This window comes from Mastigoproctus giganteus, chromosome 10, assembly GCF_048544385.1.
Source record: "Mastigoproctus giganteus isolate SK-2022 chromosome 10, ASM4854438v1, whole genome shotgun sequence".
NCBI lineage: Eukaryota > Metazoa > Arthropoda > Arachnida > Uropygi > Thelyphonidae > Mastigoproctus > Mastigoproctus giganteus.
This window is the reverse complement of record NC_143584.1, coordinates 71,494,212-71,512,042: the sequence shown is the minus strand read 5'-3', so window position 1 is coordinate 71,512,042 and position 17,831 is coordinate 71,494,212. Positions and strand designations below refer to the sequence as shown.

At 36.9% G+C, this 17,831-nt stretch overlaps 1 protein-coding gene across 1 annotated transcript in view; it reads right to left on the bottom strand.

Moving 5' to 3' along the window:
* The window catches only part of LOC150079076 (hepatocyte nuclear factor 4-gamma-like), a 180,518-nt gene that overhangs the window by 10,603 nt on the left and 152,084 nt on the right, over positions 1-17,831 (bottom strand). Inside the window, exon 6 of the mRNA XM_090382941.1 lies at positions 16,319-16,555. Within this exon, the coding sequence (XP_090239067.1) occupies positions 16,319-16,555 (237 nt within the window). The remainder of the gene's footprint in view (positions 1-16,318; positions 16,556-17,831) is intronic.

Below are 17,831 nucleotides of genomic sequence, written 5' to 3'. Positions count from 1 at the left end.
GAATCCTTTCTCCAACCAGTCTGATCTTCTGAAAGCTTCCTCAAGAGCAGCAACAAACAATTGTCTCCTTGTTGAACTCCTTTCTCAATTTTAAATTTGCTGCTGTCTTTGTCTAGTCTAATAAAGGAGGTAGCATTCTCACATATTTTCTTCAAAATCATAATATATAGGGTATCTATGCCTTGTCTTTCCAGTGCCCGAAACATTGCCTTATGCTGTATGGAGTCAAATGCCTTTTCATAATGGTGTTTTATATTTATTTGCTTTCTCCATTAGCTGTGATATTATGTGAAGGTGATCCATAGTTAAGAATCCTGTCCTAAAGCCAGTTTGCTAGTTTGGCTGATTCTCATCAAGTATTCTTTCTAATTTGTTAGTAATGACCATTGTGAACAACTTATAGATGTGGGACAACAAGTTAATTGGTCTATAATTTCCAATTTATAATTAGTAGTAGTGGCACGTGATGCAAGAAAGCAAGTGGATGAGCTTATGCAGCATCAGCCAAAAAAAAAAAAAAAAAAAAAAAAACGCACCATTCCCTCCAAATGCCTGTCCAGTTCCTCCTTAAATTTATTCAACCTATCAACTTCCACAACGACAGATGGAAGTTTGTTCCAGCAATTAACCACCCGCTGGCTAAGGGCAAATTTCCGCACATCTATTCTACATCTGTCCTTTCTTAATTTGAATTTATGCCCCCTTAGGTTCGTAATCTGAACAAGTGGAAGGATCCCATCAGAATTCAGCGTGCTCAACCCATTCAGGGCCTTATATACCTCAATCAGATCACCGTGCAGGTGCCTAGTCTCCAGCCACTGCAATTTGCAGAACTTAAGCCTCTCTTGGTAAGAGGATCCCTTCATTCCCCTCACCAATCTTGTTGTCCTTCTCTGAACACGCTCAAGCAAATCTACATCCTTCCTAAAATGAGGAAGGATGTAGCTTTCCAGACCTGTACACAGTACTCAAGGCGTGGGCTGACCATTGCCTCCTACAGAGGGACAATCACCTCCTTTTCCCTGCTAGCAAAATTCCTATATATCATTGACAAAACCCCATGACCTGCCCTGGCAGCCTGTCTGCATTGCTCAGAAAACTTCATATCTGACTGCACAATTACTCCCAGGTCTTTTTTATTTTCTACCACCTTAAGTGTAGTACCACACAGTTGGTACGTTTCTCTGGGGTTACTTCTACCCATATGCAGTAGTTTGCATTTGTCAAGGTTAAACTTCAGTTGCCACTTCTTAGCCCATCTGCCCAAATTATCTAGATCCTGTTGCAGTAGCACGCTGCCATTACTGTCATTAACAACCCTGCCAACCTTTGTATCATCTGCAAACTTCGACATTAAGCCTGATATACCTTCATCAATATCATTGAGAAATATACAAAACCTAACACCGAACCCTGTGGGACACCACTAATAACATTAGTCCACAAAGAGCAGCACCCATTGATTACCACCCTCTGTCTTCTCCCACTTTATAGTAGTCTGCTGCTTTTTGAATTATGCCTTCTCTACTATTTATAAGTATACCATCACTATTCTTCAGTTTCATTTGTCTTTCTGTATTATGGCTCACGGCTGCTGATTTAAGTCCTTTGTTTTCCCTTAATGCTTGTTCTACTTTTCTAGTGTTAAATCTTATGTCTGCTCTGAATCCTTTTCTAATGGCTTTGCATAACTCAAGATACTCAATTTTTTCCTTGTCAGTGTTTATTTTCTCTTCATGTGTCATCTTCGGTACATCACAACACGTTTTTCTTGACAAATTTTTTTCTTCTTTGGATTTCTTTTTACCAATAGGTTTCTCGGGCTTTATCACTTTCAGAAAGTTATATTCCTCATCGGTATCTTATTATTATTATTATTAATAGCTATATGGTGCAAGGAAGCCCGAGGCTTATACTGCACCAGGAAAAAAAAAGTTCTCGAGTTACCATGAGACAGACAGAGAGAGAGTCAAAAGTAGAAGGGAATCACCAAGAAAGAGAAGAATGATGATATCCAGCTCAGAACCCTGGGTGTGCCAAGCCCATACTCACCAGATGTGAGCCCCCGAGGTTTGTCCTGAAAGGCCTGCAGAAGCTCACTCTTGTTCTTAAGTTCCAGTACATACTTTTTCCCCCTCTTCTGTTATCTCAAAGACCTTCTTCATATTATTTACTCAGGTCAGTTTATTCCTTTCTTACATCTATATCAAGTGTGCATCTTACCATTCTGTGATCACTTCCAACATTTACCTTGTTCAGGATGGTAAAATCATTTTTATTCATTAGGTGTTAATCCAGGGCTCTTCCAGGTCCACTTTCTGTTCACCCTTTTCTTGAAAAAAGGGTCCATTACTGACATTCTTCAAGATTCTGCAAATTCCACAAGTCTTTAATTTCTTTCACCAATTCCAAAATTTCATATAGTTTCCCTTTCTGCTATGTTTTGTCTCTTTTCAACCTTAGCATTTAAGTCCCCCATAATAATGGTGTAGTGAGTTTTCTGTTCATCTGGAATTCTCAATTTTGGTGTACATTTCTTCAACCTCTTCATCATCATGGCTCAATGTTGGTACATAAATCATTATAACCTTTAGTTTGTACCTCTTAGAAATCCTGAGAAGCAGTCTTGACACCCTTGGTGATGTACTTTTGAATTCCATTTTTATGTCTTTATGGACCAGAAAGCCAACTCCACCTTCGCTCTTTTCACTGTTTCCATTGGTGTACAGCAAATTTCCACTTGATAAACTTATAAGTGATTCATTTCTTCTTCTTCTTGTTTCAGCCAAACCAATGATATTCCAATTCACATTTTCTAATTCCTTTTCCAGCTCTAATATCCTATCTTCACTGATGAGCGATCTTACGTTGTAACAGGCCAGGTTCCATTTCCATGCATGGCAGCCTGATCATATCCAGAGATTCTTAACACCCTCTGCTTCCAAAATCATCCTCTTGCTGCCGTAAGAGGGGGAGTGAAAGCTGCTGAGGACTGAAGGCCATTTGTTTCATCATGTTGTCATGTGCTGGAGGGTTTGGTCTTCTCCTCTTCACGCTGACCATGTGTCTTGAAGAGAACCACTCTACACATTCATTGCCACCAGAGTGACATACCTTACCTCGAAAGAAAATGTGAATGAGTTTATTTTATGAAACAAATCCAACTGGACTTCTCCTAAATCTTCTGAAATAGCAAGATATTGGATCCATCAGTGTTTTATACTGAATGTCTGATGACATAGAAAATGCCCGTTCCCCCTCTAAGCCCCTTGCGCAATAGCATCCTTCCCCCCCCCCCAAAAAAAAACTGAAATTGAATTAAAAACAGCAGAGGAAGAAGGGAGTTCTAGGGGTTATAATATGGGAATATATGAAGTTCTTTGAAGAGTGTAAATAGGTGGCCAAGAATGCCCATGGAGTCCTATTCATGATTTATGGAACAATATCTTGTAGAGATAGGGAGGTCATAATCCCGTTGAATAAGTAAATTGTAAGACTGCAATTAGAATACTTTGTCCACATCTGAAAAAAAGACAAGAGCTTCTTTAAAGGGTCCAAATAATGGTAACTCGCATGGTGAAATCAGCAAAAGGGCAGCTGTATGCGGAAAGATTCCGATTACATGGGTGATGAAGCACCTTAGAGGGGGACCTGATTCCAGTTTATATACACCCTTGAGAAAAGTTAGTAAAATGAAAGTCAAATTTTCACTGTTAAAGGATTCCAGAACTAGGGGCCATAAATGCAAATTACAGGGGAAGAAGTTTGAACTAGATTAGGAAGTTTTCTTTTAGACAGGAAGTTGTTGGTTATGGGAACAAGTTAGTTGTTCCAGTAATTAGTTCAGGCTGATTGTCAAAAGAAATTCAAAAGTCAACTGGATAATTACCTAGGTGAGGAGGAAAGTGCATCATTTGTATTTTCTTATCTACATTTTACTTTATTTTGAAAGAGCAATGAGATATGAGTGCAAACACACTACTCTCAGAGGGATTATTATTATTATTAGCTATACGGTGCAAGGAAGCCTGAGGCTTATGCTGCACCAGCCAAAAAAAAAAAAAAAAAAATTCCCCGAGTTACCCTTAAGGAGAGAGAGGAGAGAAGTAGAAGAGAATCACCAAGAAAGAGAAGGAAGTAACAACTGAACACAACACAACACAACCCATGACAAACAGTAATCCTAAGTATTTGTACACACTAGTTATGGCCACATTCGTGTACAATTTAAAAAGAGAAATAGAACTATAGCTTGATATGCTGAAAAACAATAATGTTGGCTGTGAAAGGAACTATCACTCATTGTAGTCCACTTTGGATTTAACAAGAATCTCTGTGATCAGCAACAGAAGGTGTTGGGGGGGGGTCATCAAAGCCCACCCATTCGGGAGTCTCTCAAAAGCCAGTAACCAGCTTCTTGGATGCTTTCATTTTAATTAAGAAATAAATTTTCATCCAGTGTATAAAGGATAGCTGAGCCCAGAAAAGTTGGCAACGTCATTTTACAGCTGCCAGTTTACCAGTGCAACATCTAATAATAGGCACTGCACTTTCTGAGTACAAACTCTTATCTCACAATTTTCATCCAAGGACTACAGCTAGCCCAAGAATTAGCCTCTGATATTATCATCAAGATGACTCTGGGTTTAGAAATAAATTTCTTAAATTATGTGCTTGGAAGCTGGCAAACTTTCTACCATGAGTTAGTAATGTTATAGTAGGCTTACAAGGCTACTATAACTTTACTTTAAAAAAATTTCCACCTTTTTATTCAATTAACATACTAAATTATGTTCAGGGAATAGTTTTAATAATCACATTCGTTAGCTTATTTTTAGCATTAGCTAGGGATTTAGTAAGTTGCAACTTAATATGCATAGAGCTATTGTATTGGTGATTTTTGTTCAAATATTGTATCTTATAATTAGGAACCTGTAGTGTGGTGCACCTTAGTGGTAAGGAGGTTCTTGAAGGTTCTAATCATGTAAGTTAGTAACATTTTTTTGATTTTAGCAAAGCAATTAGAAAGGCAGTAGCATTATTTTGAAATGTAACCATGTTGTACTCTTCTTAGTTTGTGCAGTAATTTTAATTAACTTTACCCTAGAATCATGCCTCAAACAAGAGCAACAAAGCAAAAAAAGATCAAAGTAGTGAGAATCTTTCACTCGGAAGAGAACTGTTAATAGTGGTTGTCTTGCAAATCATAGCTACATGTATTGTACTACTTAGTCTTTTTGTGGAGTTATCCATAGCAGGACACAATATGGCCAAGTTTTTGTGTTTTCATTGTCAAAGCCTGTCAGAATTAATACTAATTCTGTGACAGGCTTTATATGAGGTCTTGAGGAACAGTGTGGATTCTCCCAGAGAAAATTAAAAAGAAGGATCCTTCAACCACTCAGCCAGCACAATACTGTAAACTACACTCGTGCAATGCAGAACACAGGATTCTCTATAGCAGTGTGCTGGTCCCACAGGAGGTAGCTGTTGTCACTGATTCCATTGTCAGGAAATGAGAAATATGCTTTGTGAAAAGGATAGTTGGAATAAGACCAGGGTATGTCTGCCTGGGGCAAGAGTTTATGATGTTGAAGAGCAGCTGTCATCTTTAAAAGCGAATGTGGTATTGTTGTATATATTGGTACCAATGATATTAAGTACAGGGCAATATTGAGAGAAAGTTATGTCGGGCTTGAAATTGAAAGTGTGTGAAATTTAGTCCAGACACAATAGGTGGAACTATATGATGAGGTCTCTATCAATCAATTTGTCCCTGGAGAAACTGCATAGTTCATGGGGTAGAATTTTTCTCAGCATGGTCGGTGTTTCTTAACAGGACAGACTGTCCTGTTAAGAAATGTTAAGAATTCTACAGAGATGAAATACACTTAAATAACAAGGATGCAAGAATATTTGTTAATGAGGCAATGTGAGCTTTGTGAGAAAACTGGTAGCTTAGAGGAGGATACACAGAATAACAAATGAACAGTAAGCATAGGCAAAATGGAAGTGATTCTTGAATTGCTTCTATTGGAATATGCAGCAGCCTGAAAAGGAAGGCATTGGGGATTTCAAGGCCTGCTCAGGGACCTCAATTGAATAAGCAAATACATGGGCCTGTTTTCACTCTTAGTGTTACTAAGAGTGAAAACAGGAGATCTGAGATAGAGGTGTGTGTATACTTCTGTACACTAATGCTAGGAGCATAGTGAAGATATTTGATAAATTTGAAGTATTGGTTAAGTTGTCAAATTCAGACATTGTAGGGATATCAGACAAAGTGTCACTCAGACATAAGGGATGCAGAATTTGAATACGGAGAGTACACTGAAAGGACAGAATTCACGCGATACCTGGTTCCTGAGCAATGTGGCGCTGTCATCCCTCTCGCTAGTAGATGAACCCACCGCTTGACAGGTATACTACATCACTGCATTCACGCAGACGATAATTCAATGTCAGTATGGATAAACATTGTGAGTTAACAGACTTTGAAAGACTGATGATATCGAGTGCCTGACACTTGGCGTCACTCTATCACGGAGGTGGTACAGAAATTGCACTATCCTCATTCAACAGTATCAAGAGTGTGTCGGGAATACACCATTTCTGGAATAACATCTCATCGTTGACAGCACTGTGAACAGAGAAAGGTTGTGGATGAACGTGGCCATCGTCATTTGTATCACATTATTTCAGTCAACCGGAGAGCGACAGTGGCAAAAATCACTGCCGACTTCAACAAGGGAGGTGCCAGAAATGTTTCCAACAAGACCATCAGATGATCATTAGCCGCAATAGGTTATGGGAGGTGCTGACCCACCAGAGTCCCGTTGATAACACCATGACACAGGACTCTATGCCTCAACTGGGTGAAAGATCATTGGCACTGGACCTTGGATGATTGGAGACAGGTCTCCTGGTCCAATGAGTCCCATTTCCAGTTATTTTGAGCAGACAAGAGGGTACATATCTGGCAGAAACTGCACAAAGCTATGCACCTGTTATGTCAACAAATAACTGTTCAGGCAGGTGGATGGTCTGTAATGCAGGAGCATGTTCAACTGGCACACGTTGGGACCTCTGGTACATTTAGATGCATCTCTGAATAGTCATGGTTAAGTGTCCATCCTTGCAGACCATCTGCATCCCATAGGGCAATGGACTCTTCCAGCAAGATAATATGCCTCTCCACAGAGGTGACTAGAATATGGTTCAAAAAGCATTCCGCAGATTTTTCCACCATGGAATGGCCTCCCTGTTCACTGGACATGAATCCTGTGGAACATCTTTGGGATGCTGTGGAAAGGTTTGTTCCAGCTTTGGATTCTCCACCCAGGAATGCGAAGGAATTAAGGACAGAGGTACAGAAAGCATGGATGGAAATACCCGTGAAGTGCTTTCTTGAACTAGTGGACTCAATGACTCGGCATGTGTCCACTCTTATCCGGGTGAAAGGTGGGCCTACCCATTGCTAGGTAGGTATCCCATGATTTCTGTCCACTCAGTGTATAAAAAGCACATAAAATCTCAGGCAGTCCATATAGTTGACATGGGCCAGTGCAGTGTTGTGTCAATTTGGTGTGACATAAGCACTTGGAAAAAAAATGAGGGTTGTAGTGTGTAATAGACCAAGTGATGGTCTATTACACAATGACAGCAAAAACTATATAAATGTGTTATAATGGGGGATTTTAACTTTCCAGGTGGTCACTCAGAACAGTAGTAAGACTTTTGTGGATTTATATTTGATGATTGTTTTCTACACCAGCATGTTAGAAGCAAAACAAGAGAAAGCAGTATTCTTATTCTGAATACAGTAACTCTGCATGACGGCAGTGATCATAGTAGTGTATTGATGGATTTTCTTAAAGACTTAACTACTGCCAAAGAAAAAGGGAGAGCATTTTTCATTTGTAAAATGCTGCAATGGTCTGAGTTTTTAATTCAGTGCAGTGGAACTATCTAACAATGGTACCAACAGCAAATTCTAACTGGGAAGAATTCAGGGAAGCAATCATAGAAACTACTAGCCTTTTTATACCAATTAAGAGATATTGTACAAGGCTTAGATTTGAATAGATGTCAGATGAATTGATGAGACTCATGGTAAAGCAGAAAAATGCATGGAATACATATAAGTTATCAGGTAATACAGAAGCCTATAGCAGATATAAACTAGTCTGCAAACCAGCTCTGTGCCTCTTACTAATTCATAATCATCCCATACATTTTTCTTCTCTGTCACTAGTCTCGTCAATTCAGCTGACTTCAATTTAGGACTAAACCTCGAGCAATCTCAGTTGATATAAAAATTTTAGTAGCTTTCATGATTACTTTCAATTATTTAGAATTTGCAGTTGGTCCCACTTTAATAGAATTTAAAAGTAAGACCACTTGAATGCAAAATATCTGCCCTTTCCTTTCAAAGTTGTTATATCTTTAAGTATATTCCACATCAATATAGAGTACTAGACCCTTTCCAGAAAGTTTGGGACCAGAGGCTTTCTGAATTTTCAGTCCTTAGTAAGAAAAATTAGAACACATGCAAATTAAAAATCTTATATTATAATTTACTTATCTAAAAGGTGTTACATACAAATTTCACTATAATGCAACCAACAAAACAGCAGAGTATTTACAAAATAAAAAAAATAATTCATAAAAACTTAAGTGTAGATAGATCTTAAAAAGTATATATTCTAAAAAAATACTAGAATCTCAGTATGGGGGGGGGGGTCAAAAATTTTCCCTCTCAAATATCAGTAACTTTTTACAATGAATATTATTTCAACATGTAGTGCAACCTTGATATAACATGGGTGGTAGAGATATCTTTTAACACCCACATCATAGCCTGAAATCTACCTAGTTTTTTCTAAATTTTAATATGAATATGCAATGACCTAAGTATTTTATTATAATTAGTTTCATCTCGGTGTGTGTGGATTAATTTTCATATTTCAAGAAGCCCCCTCCCCTCTCTCTCTCTCTCTCTCTCTCTCTCTCTCTCTCTCTCTCTCTCTCTCTCTGCTGCTATGTAGTACTGATGGGCACATATCATACTGTCTGCATTAGCAATGGAAAGAATGTTTATATCTATATTTTGTTTTCACACTACCAAAAATAACAAATTTCCTCTATTTTCTTGAAACAAAGATAAATTTTTTCTCTTGATCATGGCATGTGTCTTATATCATGCCTGCCATCCTCATATCACACAGTAGTCCATTTTCTGCCAACACGGAAAGGAATCTCACTGTAAAACAATTTATTTGTACAAGTTTAATTTTTTAGCAGTTTGAATGAAATATCTGTTTGCACATATTAAGAGAGTTGTTCTAAGTTCTCCCTCATTTGATGGGGAGAAGTAACTTCCATGTGACACTATGGCTGTTGACAGCAATTGTCTGCAGTAGATGCACTTGTTTCCCAATTAATCTTTATATTTATTGGGCAGGTGGGTGGGTATGAGGGGAGGAAAATGACCAAAAAGCATATGTCTTTTCAAAGCATATTTTCATTTAAATTGCAAACACAGACAAAAACTTAGCTCCTTTTTCGACCTCCATTCTTATCTCGCAAGGTAACAAAGCTTAATTATGGAATAAGATATATCAACAGTTAATACTGCAGTTCTTTTCAGAAAGAACTAATTGTTATAAGCTTCTTTCAAAAAGAAATTGTATCAAATGTTAATGCTCAGCAGAGTTGGATGGTGGTGATGCCTTTTGAAAGGGACTTCAGATCAAAAATTGCAATTTAAAGTTCTGATTAACCAACAAATGCAATATAAAGTTTTAAACTTCAAAAGAAAGGGGCATACCTTCCCATTAAATTACAGAAAGAAAAAAAAAAAAAAAACTGTTTTCGTCTAACAAATAAATATCCCTTCATGACAATCTATTCCAGGACATATTTTTTAGTAATTTGCCATTTTACATGTGATTTCATAGGCTTTGAAAAAGATGTTGCATGCTATTGTTTACAGAAATTTATACAACTGGTAATTCATTCTCATTTACTCTCCCAGATGGGAAAAAAAAAAAAAAATTTACTTTTTGAGAGTAAATTGTCAGTGTGATGTACTGGTTTTTTTTTTTTTTTTTTCTCCTCTTTTAGCATCTCTAGCTGAGGTGAGTTAGACAAAATACTAAACATCTACAGAATTACTCTGGAATAAGTTTTGTTATTTATAAAAATTTAATATGAATGTCATTTGTCATGTCATAAAGTTTCTCTCTCGCATTTTCTGGTTATTACCAGAAAATAATTTTTGAAATAATATTTAACCATTCATCAAGGAATTAGAAGAAATAAATAAATTATCCAATTAAATTCAGTGGTGTTTTTTTTTTTTTTGTTTGCTTGCTTTTTACCTACCTGCCCTAATTTTGTTTATTTTATTTATTTAATTAATTTTTAATAGCTCTTTCTCACTGATCAAAATTTATCCCTGTGTTAATGCAGTATCAATCACAGGAAATCATGGCTAACTTTTTATACATAAAACAGCCCTGATCAAAATTAATTAAAAAGTCACAACACTTTGTAAATTTTTAAACCTGGTTCAAGGGGATAATATGCTCCACAGAGAAGCTGAAAGCTTCCTGTTATGTTGATGGTAAAAATTGGCCACATCGCTTTGCCATTACCAATGAGTGCAGTGAGTTGCAAACATTTTCCATGAAACACGGCCATAACACACGGAAGTTGAATGATTTTTGATGGAAGAAGCCTTTGTCGTAATCTCCAGCAGTACGCTACTGGAAATCAAAAGGAAAGGCCCATAGACAGGGCAGGAGATAAAATTCAATTATGCATTTATTCAATGCAGTACCTTCAGTAAACAAACAGAAATGTCATTCACTGGAATAAGCATAGTAGCCATTAAAATTTGATGAAGTGATTGGGAGTCTACCATGTTCTGATAGACAGGTGGATGGAGCAATGCAAGAGGAGAATCACATAATTGAATTTAAAAAAAAAAATTGTCAAAACCTCTTGGATTTTGGGGTCCCATACTCTTATGATTACTGCGACCTAGCGGTCCCTTTATCTGGAAATGTTTAAATGCACGAAGAGTCAGTTGGATCAAGAGGTACTACTTCGTTTCACTGAGTCTATACATCCAGAAAGGCTCGAATACTGTAAATTACTGGCCCCCAAATTCCAATCAAATTTGTAATGTTAATATCCCAAATAATAAGCCATTCTGATTTACTGGCCTATTCTATTTGTCTTTATTTCTGTTCATTACAATCATATAAAATAATCCTATTCTCATTTTTATTTTCCCAGTATTGCACAAAACTGACTTTTGATAACTTAATTAACAACTCAAGTTTATTTACTATACTCCTCGCATTAGCATACATATGCATGTCTGTTTTAACTCTTAGTAACCCCAGAAGAGGAGAAAAAGCAGTATGTACTGGAACTTAAGAACAAGTTTGAGCTTCTGCAGACTGCTCTGGACCAAGATATCAATGAGGAATATTACACTTTCTGAAAGTGATAAAGCCCAAGAAACCTATAGGGAAAAAGAAATTCAAAGAAGAAAAAATTAGTCAAGCAACACTTGTCATGATGAACCGAAGACGATAAATGAAAAGCAAGAACACTGACAGGGAGAAAATTGAGTATACTGAGTTATGCAAAGCCATTAGAAAGAGACTCAGAGAGGACATAAGAAGATTTAACACAAGAAAAGTAGAACAAGCATTAAGGGAAAACAAAGGATTTAAATCAGCAGCCATGAGCAGTAATACAGAAAGACAAATGATACTGAAGAATAGCGATGGTGTACTTATAAACAGCAGAGAAGGCATAATTCAAATAGCAGAAGACTACTATAGAGAATTATACAAGGAGCAGGGGAATGATGCCAGTAGTAGGGAAGATGGATTGCAAAGTAGCAACACATACGACATACCCGATATTCTTCCTGATGAGGTAGAACATGCATTGAAAAAAATGAAGAATCAGAAAGCCCAGGGGGAAGATGAAGTTATTGTATAGTTGTTAAAATTGGGAGGAAGAGACATAACACAAAAACTGGCAAGGCTCTTCACAAAGTGCATTAGAAAAGGTGTGAAGCCTAAGCAGTGGAATAATGCAATCATAGTTTTGCTGCATAAGAAAGGAGATAAATCAGAAATTGGAAATTATAGACCAATTAGCTTGTTATCCCACATCTAAAAGTTGTTCACAAGGGTCATTACTAACAGATTAGAAAGAATACTTGATAAGAATCAACCGAAAGATCAAGCTGGCTTTAGGACAGGACAGGATTCTCAACTATGCATCACCTTCACACGTAATATCACAGCTAATGGAGAAAGCAAATGAATATAAAACACCATTATGCCTGGCATTTGTGGATTATGAAAAGGCATTTGACTCCATACAGCATAAGGCAATGTTTCGGGCACTGCAAAGACAAGGCATAGATACCCCATTTGTATTATGATTTTGAAGAAAATATATGAGAGGGCTACCTCCTTTATTAGACTAGACAAAGACAGTAGGAAATTTAAAATTGAGAAAGGAGTTTGACAAGGAGACACAATATCTCCTTTTCATATAAATTGGAGCAGAATGGTATTAAGGGTAAGTTGCTAAAATGGATAAAAGGATGGTTAAGTGGGAGAAGACAGAGGGTGGTAATCAATGGGTGCTGCTCTTCTTGGACTAATATTATTAGTGGAGTCCCACAGGGTTCGGTGTTAGGTCCACTGTTGTTTTGTATATTTATCAATGATATTGATGAAGGTATATCAGGCTTAATGTCGAAGTTTGCAGATGATACAAAGGTTGGCAGGGTTTTTAATGACAGTAATGGCAGCGTGCTACTGCAACAGGATCTAGATAATTTGGGCAGATGGGCTAAGAAGTGGCAACTGAAGTTTAACCTTGACAAATGGAAAGTACTGCATATGGGTAGAAGTAACCCCAGAGAAACATACCAAGTGTGTGGTACTACACTTAAGGTGGTAGAAAATGAAAAAGACCTGGGAGTAATTGTGCAGTCAGTTATGAAGTTCTCTGAACAATGTAGACAGGCTGCCAGGGCAGGTCATGGGGTTTTGTCAATGATATATAGGAATTTTGCTAGCAGGGAAAAGGAGGTGATTATCCCTCTGTATAAGGCAATGGTCAGGCCACGCCTTGAGTACTGCGTACAGGTCTGGAGGCCTCATTTTAGGAAGGATGTAGATTTACTTGAGCGTGTACAGAGAAGGGCAACAAGATTGGTGAGGGGAATGAAGGGATCCTCTTACCAAGAGAGGCTTAAGTTCTGCAAATTGCAGTGGCTGGAGACTAGGCACCTGCACGGTGATCTGACTGGGGCATATAAGGCCTTGAATGTGTTGAGCACGCTGAATTCTGATGGGATCCTTCCACTTGTTCAGATTACGAACCTAAGGGGGCATAAATTCAAATTAAGAAAAGACAGATGTAGAATAGATGTGCGGAAATTTGCCTTTAGCCAGCGGGTGGTTAATTGCTGGAACAAACTTCTATCTGTCGTTGTGGAAGTTGATAGGTTGAATAAATTTAAGGAGGAACTGGACAGGCATTTGGAGGGAATGGTGTGATTTTTTTTTTTTTGGCTGATGCTGCATAAGCTCATACATTTGCTTTCTTGCATCACATGCCACTACTACTACTATCTCTGACGCTGTTTACTGCTGCTCTTGAGGAAGCTTTCAGAAGATTAGACTGGTTGCAGAAAGGAGTCAATGTGAACGGAGAGTACCTAAACCATTTACGATTTGCTGATGACATTGTGGTCGTAAAGCACGATCCCAAAGAATTAGAGGAAAATCTTAATCAGTTATGCACAGTTAGTAAGGATTTTGGACTAAAGATGAATATGGCTAAAACAAAAGTAATGATGAACAAGTATGCCACAGAAAGGGAAATAATGATTGAAGGAGCAGGAATTGAAAAGGTGGAGTCATATACTTATCTGGGACAAGTTATTAGCTGTAATAATGATAAATGGCTGGAAGTCAAGAGAAGAATAAATTTTGGATGGATAGCATTCCAGAAATATAGTCACATACCGAAGAGCAATATCCCAGTTTGTCTGAAACGTAAAATAATGAACCAATGTATACTCCCCACCATGACTTATGGAAGTGAAACTTGGGCACTCACCAAAAGAATGGAAGAGAAGCTGAGAACTACACAGCGAAGAATGGAACGAATTATATTGGGATTCAGACTGTTAGATAAGAAGAGAAACACCTGGATTAGGCAGCAAACTCAAGTAAAGGACATTCTTATCAAAACTAAATAACTAAAATGGTCTTGGGCAGGACACATAGCCTGAAGACATGATGACAGATGGACTAAGAAAATAACAGAATGGTATCCAAGAGGAGCCAGAAGAAAACCTGGAAGACAAAGGCGGAGATGGATAGATGAAATTCATGAGTTTGTGGGTAGTAAATGGATAGCCAGTGCTCAAAACAGAAGGAACTGGAAAGTTGCTGGAGAGGCCTTCATCCTGCAGTGGATTGAAAATGGCTGATGATGAACCCCAACATAATTCACACATTTTCTTTACCCATGATTATCCACAGAAGTACCAGTAATCAGCCCTCCTTGTTCTCTAGGATACTGCATATACCAACAGAAACAGTGCAAGAATCTCATTTTAGCTCTGCTTGCAGCTGCCATTAAACTGTTAATCTGTTTACCCCCACCCAAGAAAAAAATCTTTTCCAGCTTACCTAACACTGCCTCAACAGCATAAACCTTGATAATATATTCTTGCACGTTTGCTATTTAAGTTTATCTCATCCCTATAAAAACAGTTTGTCCTGTTAACAAGACCAGCACGTGCGGAAAAAAATTCTATGCCATGATCTTTGCACAATCTCTCTGGGAATGAATTGATTGACAAGAGTCCTATCAAGCACTCCCATGTCTGAGAAAAATTCTAAACACTTTCAAATTGAACTTTCATGCCATGATTCACAGGAAACTGCTGAAGACGGTCTCCTGTGAATCAAAGAATTCCCACTACTTTGAGCACTTTGATTTGCTGCTCCAATCTGATTTCATCTTAAATTGATTTTGCCATGATTTTAAATTTAAATTAAAAATAAAACACTAAACTAAGATACATAATTAAAATAATAACACTCACTAGTCCCAGGTTATGCGACAATAGTACATATTAGGTTATTAAATTATGTTTCGTACTGTTATACAATTACAATATAAAACACATTCATATTGTTATAAATTTGAAATTTAAAAACAACACTTCTAATATTAATTATAAAACAGTACTACAAAATTGAATAAATGAATATTAAACAGCATTTATGACATCCTTATCACAATGCACACTAAACAATTTGTCTTAATGATTGTGTTAAAACTGTGAAATATGGTCACAGTTTTATCATATAACAAGCACAAGTTCTTTTTGGTGACACCTGAAATTTTCAATTCTCTACTGCAGCGTTTCTCAAACTGTATTCTGCAAAAAATTTTAATTAATAAATAAATAAATAAATTTTGCATATTTGTAGCATACACCACTGTTGTATCTTTATAATATTTAACATAATTTTCATTCAATTATTAATATACTGGCATAGACCATGGAATTAAGACCACGGAACACTTTATTTTGGCAGGCTTTGCATAGAGAAATATGCGTATGGTAAGTATGGCATTTGTATGCAATTTAGCCTGGAGTACACGGGTTGAAGGAGAGGAGGAAGTGAATCGATATCATAACTAAACTCACTTCCTTGTATAAATTTTTTTTGATAATTATTAGTATTTCAAAATATTATTATTAAAATAAATGACCATGGATTTGTGGTTGAAAAAAGGAACTTAAAACTAGAAGCAAAGTACTTCTAGTAGTACAACTGTGGTCGATGGAAACAAACAGAATAAGCAATCGCAGCGTTTTTTCCCGAAAAAACAGGAACCAACCAATAAAAGATCAAAACGAAAGTATAATGACAGTTATTTGAATTTTGCCTTTACATGTGTTGGAAAGAAAGATGCTCCTGATGCACAGTGGTCCGTACGTAATAAATTATTAGCAACAGTTTTTGGCTCTCACGAAACTTGTGTTTCATAAGTCTTCGTGAATATGTTGTGAGATGAAAAGTGTTCCGTGACTAAAAAAGTTTGGGAAACACTGCTCTACTATATATTAACAGGTTTTTTTTTTTTTTTTATTTTTACAAATTAAAATTGCCATAAACAGAAATATATTATAATTTGAAACTAATAATAAAATGTGTATCTTATAAAATTCTGGTATTTCACCTACCTCCAAGGAGCATCTCTTGTAGAAGGTTGTCGATTTTAGCTACTCCAAAGAGTTTTGCAAACTGAATTTGTTCTATCATCTGCCATGTGATGCTCTGAAGTGCAGGAAGTGTCAATAAAATTTCTCCAAACCTTCCCCTGATATCATACTGTCTGTCATTAATATAGTCCTCTAAACTTGTATGTACCTGATATCGCAGCATTTTAATGCGATGAGGATCACTGAGCCCTTTAGCATCTGGAAAATTGCACAGATTATTATATATCTCCTGCTACAAAACACAAATGGTCAAGTTAAACAGCATGTCAATATTTATCATTACAGCTGAATTGCAGAAAAGTTAAATTATTATGAAACAAACAATTTAACTTTTCTGCAACTCGGCTTTAATGATAAATGATTAATATTACCCTGCTGCTTTCAAACAATATTTTTCTCAACAACATCACTTTTCATGAATTTATTTATAAAAGTTACCAATGTTTTATTTGTAAAAATAAGCAAGATCTTCATTTGCACGAGATAGACTGATCAAGAGTGGGCATAATCTTAATATTACGCCCAGCCATAGGTGCACTATTGTACCCTGTCTGCAGATAACTAGGGTTGATGGAACCCAAGGCAAATAAAAAAAATGGTGCCCCTTGAAAACTGTTCTTTAAACGATAAAAATGGCACCCCCCCCCCAAAAAATTTGGCACTTAGGGCACATGCCCCAGCTGCCTCACCCTAGTTACATCACTGCCATGTCTGCCACTAATGCATTAAGTTTAAATATTAAAATATCTATTTATATCACTGCAAATTTTAATGTACACTTGGTATGGACTTTAATTACAACCTATGTCATTCATTATTTTTTAAATGAAAAGGTATAGCATAAAGAATCCACATAACTTTTCCCATGTTGTAAAATGATGCAAATGACTGCAAACCTACATGATTCAGTTTGCATTACATTTAACTATGAACAAATATGGTGAATTTGAAGCAACTTGTGATCCCGAATGCATTTTGTCACAGTCTGAGGCTTATAAGGCCTAATATTTTATTAGTCTAAGATATGCAACCTTGTAAATAAGTTACAACTGGGTTGCCACTCATTGCATCTTAAGTACCTTCCCAATGATGAAAGGTTAAGCAGCCTTAAAATAGAACCATCTGGATGGTTGTATAGGTATAATACAAGAGAATAAGTAACAACACACTTCCCTACTTACCGTATTTCCCCATGTATAAGATGCACCCTTTTTCGAAAAAGTTGGGGTCTAAAAACTGGGCGCGTCTTATACAGTGGTTGTAGATTTTTTTACTTGTATTTCCCGCTTTTTCATGCTTGTTGTCTTTGCGCTCCTTGTTTCGCACTTGTTACCGGTATATTAGGTTACATTTTACCACGTTCTGCCCAGAAATGGCTCAGAAAAGATTTTCATACAGTGCTGAATTCAAGTTAAGTGATCCAGTTTGCAAAAGTGAATGGAAATCGTGCTGCTGAACGTAAGTTTGGTCCACT